Source organism: Nicotiana tomentosiformis, chromosome 3, assembly GCF_000390325.3.
Source record: "Nicotiana tomentosiformis chromosome 3, ASM39032v3, whole genome shotgun sequence".
In the NCBI taxonomy this organism is placed as follows: domain Eukaryota; kingdom Viridiplantae; phylum Streptophyta; class Magnoliopsida; order Solanales; family Solanaceae; genus Nicotiana; species Nicotiana tomentosiformis.
The window spans coordinates 34,300,557-34,310,896 of record NC_090814.1 but is presented as its reverse complement, the minus strand read 5'-3'; the positions used below and the strand labels follow the sequence as shown (position 1 = coordinate 34,310,896).

At 44.9% G+C, this 10,340-nt stretch overlaps 1 protein-coding gene across 1 annotated transcript; it reads left to right on the top strand.

Moving 5' to 3' along the window:
* The first annotated feature begins 488 nt into the window (after positions 1-488).
* On the top strand, positions 489-947 carry LOC138907601 (uncharacterized). The gene has a single exon (XM_070198203.1). It carries the CDS (start codon positions 489-491, stop codon positions 945-947), a length of 459 nt encoding a protein of 152 aa, XP_070054304.1.
* The last annotated feature ends 9,393 nt before the right edge of the window (positions 948-10,340 follow it).

The following is a 10,340-nucleotide window of genomic DNA, read 5'->3' as shown; positions in this document are numbered from 1 at the left end:
CCCAATCTGCCCCTCTAAACACGGATGTTGAGTCTAGCTACCATGGCAAGAACAATAATATAGCACCCGGTAACGAGGTGCCCCCCGCCAATCCCAATAGAATTCTGGTCGCGGACCCGATCAGTGCTAGCTCACATGTGGCCATCAATACAAATTTGCCCACCGATCCTGAGAACAACATCCGTGGGGGAGTCCGGTTAGTAGCTCAAAATGCTCGTGACGGTGAGGGAGATGGGATCAGCTTGCGGGTGATCTTCGAAATATTGCAGGCTCAGTAGGCAGCGATAGTCCAACTGTAGAACCGAAGCCGCGCTCCTAGTAGAGTTGAGCCCGAATCATCCCGGGGAAACACTCGGAGAAATGAACCAGCCGCAGATAGGCCAAATGAAGTTGAACCCGGAACCAACCCCGAAATAATAAAGATTATCGAGGAATTGAAAAAGCAGGTGGAAACGGGAGAAAAGAAAATTGAAGCTAACGACAAGAAGATGGAGACTTACAACTCCAAGGTCGACCAAATCCCCGGAGCGCCACCGATATTGAAAGGCCTAGATTCCAAGACATTTGTTCAGAAACCCTTCCCTTCGAGCGTATCCCCGAAGCCGATCCCTAACAAGTTCTGCATGCCTGAAATTCCTAAGTACAATGGGACAACTGACCCAAATGAACATGTGACCTCATACATGTGTGCCATCAAGGGGAATGACTTAGAAGATGATGAGATCGAATATGTCTTGCTGAAAGAATTCGGAGAGACTTTGTCAAAAGGAGCTATGATATGGTATCACAACCTACCTCCTATCTCTATTGACTCATTTGGTATGCCTGCAGATTCCTTCATAAAAGCACACGCCGGGGCTATCAAGGTCGAGACCAGGAAGTCGGACCTTTCCAAAGTGAAACGGATGGATAATGAGATGCTCAAAGAATTCGTGTCCCGTTTTTAGATGGAACGGATCGACCTGCAGATGATTGGACCGTTCAGGCATTTACCCAAGGACTCAATACTCGAAGCCCGTTGGCTTCACAATAGTTGAAGCAAAATCTGGTAGAATATCTATCTGTAACTTGGGCCGATGTGCATAACCGATATCAGTCAAAAATTAGAGTTGAAGATGATCAGCTCGGAGCCCCTTCCAGGTCTGTTTATCTTATCTGAGCCAGTGACAGACCCAAAAGAGACATTGATCGTGAGCCAAGACAAAAGGTCTAGGTTCAGCTGCCAAGTAAGAATCCAAATAGCAATTACCTACACTGGCCCCGACCCAACAGGAGAAGCAGGGGGACGATGCAGACGACGATTACGGGGTTCCCAGGTCTTTTATATCCCCCGACAATTTCGATGCTACCAAATCGACAGTCGAGGAACTGAAGCAAGTCGTACTGATCGAGTACTTGCCCGATCAAAAGGTATACCTGGGCACGGGGTTGAGTCCCGAGCTAAGGAGAAAACTCATTCAATTCCTTATAGCTAACATAGAATTTTTTGCTTGGTCCCACCTTGAAATGACAGGGATCCCGCCGAAAATAACCACTCACAGGCTAAGCTTGGACCCAAAGATCCACTCGGTCAAGCAGAAGACGAGACCCCAGTTCGAGGTCAAGCATGCGTTCATCAAGGACGAGGTATCTAAACTCCTTAAAATAGGGTCCATCTGGGAGGTTAAGTACCCGGACTGGTTAGCAAACGTAGTAGTAGTCCCTAAAAGGGAAACAAATTAAGATTGTGTGTAGACTATAAAGACTTGAATAAGGTGTGTCCCAGGGACTATTTCCCTTTGCCTAACATCGATCGCATGATCGATGTAATGACCGGCCACGAGACCCTTAGTTTTCTCGACGCTTATTCCGGGTACAACAAAATTCGGATGGACCCGGGCGATCAGGAAAATACTTCCTTCATCACTAAGTACGGCACCTACTATTATAACGTGATGCCATTCGAACTACAAAATGTTGGTGCCACCTACCAACGCCTAGTAAATCGGATGTTCGAAGAACAAATAGGAAAATCAATGGAGGTTTACATTAACGATATGTTGGTCAAGTCCCTATAAGCAGAGGACCATTTGAAACATTTTCAGGAAACCTTCAGCATATTGAAGAAATACAATATGAAGCTAAACCCAGAGAAATGTGCATTCGGGGTCGGGTCCGTGAAATTCCTCGGGTTCATGGTATCTAACCGGGAAATCGAGATTAATCCCGATAAGATCAAGGCCATCGAAGATATCAGTGTTTTTGACAACGTCAAGGCCGTTCAAATGTTAACCGAATGCCTAGCCGCCTTGGGGTGATTCATCTCGAGGTCCTCCGACAAGAGTCACATGTTCTTTTCACTATTGAAGAAAAAGAATAAATTCTTATGGAACCCGGAGTGCGAACGAGCCTTGGAGGAACTCAAGCGGTATCTCTCGAGCCCACCTCTGCTTCATACTCCGAAGACAGACGAACAACTATACATGTACTTAGCAGTATCTGAGATAGCGGTAAGTGGAGTCCAGGTCCGGGAAGAGGAAGGTACGCAATTTCCGATCCATTATATTAGCAGGACTCTAGGCGAGGCCGAAACTAGATACCCTCACCTAGAAAAATTGGCGCTCGCTTTGTTAAGCGCCTCTAGGAAGTTGAAACCGTACTTTCAATGTCACCCCATATATGTTGTGACTAATTACCCATTGAGAAATATAATGCATAAACCCGAGCTCTCTGGATGATTAGCCAAATGGGTCGTTAAGATCAGCGGGTACGATATCGAATATCGGCCCCAAACCGCCATCAAGTCTCAAATTTTGGCAGACTTCATGGCCGACTTTACACCGGCCCTAATACCCGAGGTCGAGAGAGAGTTGTTAAACTCGGGGACTTCTTTGGAAATATGGACCCTCTTTACGGACGGCGCCTCAAACGTAAAGGGGTCTGGACTTGGCATTGTATTGAAGCCACCAATAGGTAATATAGTTAGACAATCTATTAGGACTATAAAATTGACTAACAACGAGGCCGAGTATGAGGCCATGATTGTAGGTCTCGAACTGGCCAAAAGCATAGGGGCAGAGGTGATCGAAGCTAAGTGTGACTCCCTCCTTGTGGTGAACCAAGTTAATAGGACATTCGAAGTTAGAGATGAGCGAATGCAAAGATACATGGATAAACTGCAGGTAACGTTATATCGGTTCAAGGAGTGGACTCTACAACATGTACCTCGGGGGCGGTCATACAACTCATGAGATCGGTAGTGGAAGAAGATCACGCCAAGATAAACTCAACAAGCCTAACTTGGGACTGGAGAAACAAATATATAGAGTATCTGAAGACCGGAAAGCTGCCCTCAGACCCTAAGGAATTGAGGACTCTGCGTACGAAGGCGACCCGATTCAACTTGTCAAAAGATGGTACCCTGTTCCAGAGAACATTCGATGGCCCACTCGCAATATGTCTAGGACCAGAAGACACCGAATATGTTCTGAGGGAATTCCACGAAGGCACCTACGAAAATCATTCGAGCACCGAATCATTAGTTCGAAAAATAATCAGAGCCGACTACTACTGGATCGACATGGAAAAGGACGCTAAGGAGTTCATACGAAAATGCGACGGGTGTCAAAGGCATGCTCCGATGATTCATCAGCCCAGGGAGCTGCTACATTCGGTCCTATCACCCTAGCCGTTCATGAAATGGGGGATGGACATCATCGGCCCCCTTCCATGGGCACCCAGTAAGGCTCAATTTATATTGTTTATGATTGACTATTTTTATAAATGGATGGAAGCCCAGGCATTTGAGAAAATCAGGGAGAAGGAAGTCATTGATTTCATCTGGGACCACAGAATATGCCAGTTCGGAATTCCGGCTGAGATCGTATGCGACAATGGGAAGCAATTCTTCGGTAGCAAAGTAAGAAAGTTTTTCGAAGACAATAGGATCAAAAGGATTCTATTAACACCCTATCACCCTAGTGGGAACGGGCAAGCAGAGTCCACAAACAAAACCATACTCCAAAACCTCAGAAAGAGATTGACTGACGCCAAAGGGAAATGGAAAGAAATCTTGTCCAAAGTCATATGGGCAAAACCGTACGACCTCGAAGTCCAGTACAGGGGCCACCCCATTCTCGTTGGTTTACGGTGTCGAATCTCTAATACCGATCGAAGAGGGAGAACCAAGTCTCAGGTTCCGATATACGACTGAAGAGTCAAACAATGAGGCCATGAATACGAGCCTGGCCGAACTGGGAAGGTCCGTATCACATCATCGAGATCACTGGAAAAGGATCGTACAAACGCGGAGCAATGAACGGTGAGCGACTACTGAACAAGTGGAACATAACTCACTTGAAACGATACTACTGCTAAGGTACGACTCTATTCATTTATTTTATTCATTTACATTTTGGACTAACACTTACAGGTGACCGTCAAAGAATGATACAATTTTTAGGCCTGAAAGCACGTGTTGCACTCTTTTTCCCTTGAACCGGTTTTGTCCCAAATGGGTTTTCTGGCAAGGGTTTTAATGAGGCAACAGTAGATCGTGCTAACTTAGAATCGAAGACCGGTTATGAACTGGTGTTAAGTATAACATCAACAGTATCTGAGGTTTCTCTATGATCGACCTCTAACACTGAGGGGCATCAGCCTCGGATAATGATTTTAGCAAGGAAAGAAACTTTGTGCTCGAATAATCTAGGATCGATTGATAGGACTTACTATAAGGGCCAAACAATCAAATAAACCCTGCCCAACATAGACCGCTTGATCCTTGACACAAAGCTTGTACACATATGTAACCTTGTATATTACGCACAAAAATGAAAGGAAGTTTCTACCTTGCGGATAAATATTTGGTCCCTTAAAAATTTCTTCTTTCTTACATTTGGTCCCCTAAAGATGTCGAGCCCAAGGGCCGCCTCACTAGGGGACTGCCGCCCAAGGCAGGTTCGGACGGCCCGGGATAACGAAGCCTGGGGGCACAAACCATATTAGGCAGTGCCCGAACATTAAAGGCTACGACCATCCCCATTCGGGGAGAGTTGTCTTGGGTAAACCCGGATGACTCGGGGTAACAAGCCCACTGGGCAACACCCGAACTAGAAAGGCTACGGCCGTCATAGAATAGCTTGGAGACATATGAGACTAGTAACCAAAACATAAGGCCTTCAAAATTTCTAAATAGGTTCAAAAGGCTACCCTCGGCAAATTGTAACCTAAAATATTCTAAGTACTTTGGGAAAAGCTAATGGTTACACCAAGCCCCCCACAAGTCTTAAGCAAACTAATATCGAGAACAAGGCATGTTCGAACCTCCGAACAAGACCTAATTATTACTTTCTAAGGCATTCGATATCTTTACGATCATAAAGAAAAGAGCGAAAGGAAACAAGCTTAAAAACTGTCGAAGGGAAAAGGAGCCTTGTATATATATATATATATATATATATATATATATATATATATAAGATATTTACAAAGGCCAAACGGCCTCAACAAAGAGTACAAAGGTGCAAAAACAAAGAAAAATCTACAAGGCACCTAAACAGCCTGGTCTTCACCGGAGCCCGCCTCATCACCGGGACCATCAGGGTCTTCTTCGCCCCTGTATCCGCCTGAACACTTGGAGTCTTCTTCGTCCTCAGGATACGCCAACTTCTTGGCCTCGGCCTCGAGCCCCTTAGAACTTTCGATCTCGGCCGATAAATCAAAACCCCGAGCATGAACCTCCTCGAGGGCCTCCCTTCCGGACTGCCACTTTACATATTTGACAACGTTTTTCAGGCGGTCCTAGGCTGCCTCGGCATCGGCTTTGTACTGGGCCACCATCTCATCGCCATTGGCATTGATTATTTCAGCCAACGACTTGGCCGCTTTAAGCTCCTTGACGAGGGTCTCTCGATCGGCAACAGAAGCTGAAGCTCCTCAACTTTCTGGGAACGTGCCTCAACCTTCTCCCTCGTCGCTCAAAGTTGGGCCTCCGACGAGACCAATTACGCATGGGAAGTCTCCTTTTTTGAGGCAAAGCGGTCCATCTTGCTTTCCACTCTTCGGCCTAGACCTTGATTATATCCATCTCGGCCCGAAGTTGGTCGATCCGATAAATCTTCTGTTGGACCTGCGGGTTTTGACCATTAGTCACCGTGTCTAGCTCGCCGTCACTAAGTTCAATGATTTTTACTTGTTCAACTAGGTCGGCGTGTTCTTTCCCAACTACGTCCAATTCAGCTCGAAGGCTCTTTGCCTCTCCTTCACGTTGCTCACTGAGAAGTTTGTACGTGTCTCTCTTCTCAGCAAGCTCTTTGGCTTCTGCCTCTAGCTAGATCAACTTGTCTCGATACCGAAGGAAGGTCTCATGGTAGAGCACTGAGGCCTGCAAACACGAGGAAAGATATTAGAGTTATCAAAAAATTAGTTCAAATATCAGAAGAAAAATTGGAATCATCAGGGATTATCGAGAGTTACCCGGTTCAGCGCCTATTGTGCTTCGTTGAACAGGCATGGCGAGTCTACCTCATTAATTTTGGCCTGGTCTTCCTCCGTAACTAGGCACTGGCAGTAACTAGCTATCCCTACGGGGGTGGAAAGAACCCGGGCATCCTCCGGAGTGGGGATGATAATAGACCGCTTCCAATCAGGATCCGCACTCGGTGCAGGGAACCGGTTGACCAGTCTCGGGCTAGATTAAGCCCACCTGCCCCTGAGGACGGATTTTTCCTCGGTACCTCTAGGTTACCTAATCCGGTGACGTCCTCCGTGGTGGTGAAATCCACGCCATCAAAAATGCAGTGGAGGGGATCGTCCGCTCCATGGGCCCTCTCGTTCGGTCATTCCTTCATAGTTTGGGCCTCGTTGTATATAGAATCGGTAATGAGGGTGAATCGGTGGTGTCTATCACACCAAGTGCCTCCTTCGGGGCACTAGCCGCATCCTGGGAAGCCTCAACCCCAATCTCCTCATCGACCTCCTTGGTTTGAGGCAGATCGGCCTCAAACGGGTCTCTGGTTCACAGCCCCCTACTCTTGGGGGGGCAACAGCTCATGGGCCACAAAAACAAAAGGCTCTTACCCCTCGAACTCGTCCCTCAGCCGATAAAGCAAGTCCGAAGCTGGTGCTCGGGAGCTGGTGTTTTCCTTTGACTTGCGCACTAGCCTTCTTCTTGTTTTCTTTTTCTCCGAGCTAAGGGAACTCGGAGCCCTCTTCCTCTTCTTCTCTCCGGCTTGCCCCGAATCAGGAGACTCAACGGGCAAGTCCTCATCCCCAACCGAGGTCCTAAGCTTGACGTTTTTAGGCAAACCTGCAAAGGAAAGTACAAGAGATAAGAACATGATGTTAGAATAAAAAGATTCACTACGACTTGTTTGGGAAGAAGACCTTACCATGGGAACGGGCCTCCCAATGTCCTTTTGAAATTTTGCGCCATGAGCGCTCGGAATAGGGCATCTGTGATACGATTCCCTCGACCCACTCCTTGAGTCGAGGGATAGCATCCGGAACCTGAGAAAGGGCTACAACATAACAAGCATCGATGAGAAAAGGGAAAATACGTCATAAAATCAATGCTTAAAGGGAATAGTTACGTGTTGCATTCCACCTTTCGGGGAACGACTTCCACTCGGCAGGTACCAGGTTGGCGGTCCTCACTCGAACAAAACTCCCTTGCCAACCCCGATCCCTGTCCTCATCAATGCTCGAGAATGGAGTTTTGCTGGCCCAACGTACTAGCTTTATCAGTCTCCCCGGAAGATTCGGGGACTGTATAAGTGCTGTAGATGATCGACGGTGAACGATCACCCATCGATTTTGTTCACAAAAAATCGGAGGAGGATCACGATCCTCCACAAAGATGGATGAATCTGTCCTAGGCACATGTTGTACCTCTTGCACAAGTCTAAAATGACCGAATCTACCGGGCCCAATGTAAAGGCATAAGTGTAAACACTTAGATATCCCTAGACATGGGTGGTAATGGCCTCTTTAGGGTCGGGGACCACGATATCTTTGTCAGCCCAGTTGCAGTCTTTCCGGACCGTGGGGACGACCTCTTCGATAATTGAGCAGATGTATCTCGAGGCCTCCTCACACCGACTCTGTACGGAAGAAGGCTTTTCAACCTTGAAATCGTCATTGACCGAGCATCCCCCGAGGACGAATATTTTCAAGCGGGGTTCGGGTACTGGTTCATCAACGGCCACACCTGGAACGGTCTCCTCGGCCTCAGTGACCAGCCTCGAAGTAGAAGGAGATTCTTTTTGGGGAACGGTTTTGGAAGTCTTTGCCATTCTTTTAGAAAGTAAAAATGGAGTAAAATCTGGAAAAGATGAAGAAAGAAAGGAAGTTGAAGGATTATGCTTGTTGGCTTGAGAAGAAGATGGGTAAAACATTTTGCAAAGGAGCTTGAGTAACGAGGGTAAAAGTGCTAAAGAGTGTTAAAATCTTTAGGGTACGAGGGTAGAAGGTTTGATGTAAAGTGAAGAATGGAGAGAAGAGGGGGTATTTATAGGAGTTCAGCGACGTTTCACGTCCAGGGACGGCCGACCAGCAGCTGACATGCATTTAATGCCATTATGACATGACTAACGAGATGTTTCAGATGTTTTGTCGTTTCTGCCGCGATGGGTCGAAGTAAGAGTCGGGAGCTCATGTCGTTTCTCGTCGTTTACTCTCTGAGAAACGAGGAGACTATCTGTATACGGTCAAAACCGGGCTCATGATACACCCCGGTCTCCGATAAAATAAGCCAAGCACGAGACATGATGACAGGGGAACGAGATCGAGGCAAAGGTCTCATTAAGTCAGAATCCGGGGGAACGACGCCCGCCTTCGAGAATATTGGGGTCACGGTTCGGATTCAGTCTTAGCCTTGAACGACTTTGAAGAACATTGTCAGACAATCAGGCATGACCAACGGAAGGTCGTAATATCCGTGACCAGCCAAATATCACGACGGGGATCTCGGCACGTATCGATGAAGAACCGGCAATCAGTTAATCGGAGGATGTTTTACCTTTTATAGAGTTGTACCTAGAATAGAATTCCCCTACTATATAAAGGGGATCTAATAATTCATTAAAGTCATTGTAACACGTATACCAAAGTAATATATCGTTATTTTCTCTATCACTAGTTCTTTTCTCTTTTCCATTGGTGTCGGTCGTGGCGATCTCGGCTCGGGAAAAAATATTTCAATAAGGCTGGAACTATCCTCCTCGTGCGGTTTGAATTTATTCTATCTTTGTTTGTTCAATAGTAACTTAATTTATCACTTTGTATCGAATTAATCCGCGTATCTTTAAAATCACTTATAAATTTAATTGTTATTCGATTTTGAGAGTAAACAAGTATATTTCAGAATTAATATAATTCCTTTAAAGTTATCCAAAAAGAACCTAATTTCTTTTAAGAATTCATCGTAAGCAATTTCATCAAAATTAATTAGTTTTCAGACCTATTGATTTATTTCAATTCTAAATTCTAAATTCCACTCTTGTAATCGTGGTAAAGGAGGAGTTCTCATTTAACTTTTGCGCTAGACTTTAGTTTTCTCTATAGACTTTATAATTTGGGATATCCAGTTGTATAGGATTGACGTTGTCCATTCCTTAATTAGGATGGAGAGGTTGGGCAAAATGTCCACCTCTTAATTATATACTTTTTGGGTTAATAATCTATTGGTAGGGGCTTTTGAAAGGGAAAAAAAATAATTCCAACCTTAACACGATCTATTTATAATGGTGATGTTCAGGTCATCTTGTACAAATATCGATCGATTATTTTATTGAGTATTTATTATTTCTTACAAGCACAAGTATTGAATAATTCTACCCGCTAAATTTAGATAAATGAAAAGCAACAACTTCCACTCTTGGCCTGATTGACCACAATCTTTAATTTAAAGCATGTACTTCCTTTATCCTTTCATGCTAGGGATGTATTCACGTCAACCACATCTGATATGTTTCAAAAGAACTGGGAAAATTGATTGTAATTATTGATTTGAAACACATTTGACATGTTTAGAAAGAAAAGGGAAAAATGAATGTAGTGATTTCAACCCCATTTGTCATGTTTCAAAAGGAACAGGAGAAGTTATTGCATTGGTTATCCAATACATTATTGAAATAAGTCTCCCTTTCGGGAGCCCATTGAGGTTTAGAAATAAGGATTTTAACTTAAATCAGTTGATAGTATAAAAACTTTATACTCTCAGTATAGATTTTTAACCTGTTTTAGTAAGCAACTTGCTTTATCTTCTAGTTTACTAATCCCATTTATTATTTTGTAGTTATACTTAGATGATCTGATAGTGTATTATTTGTTTTACACTGTACCACAATAAGATGTGGCGG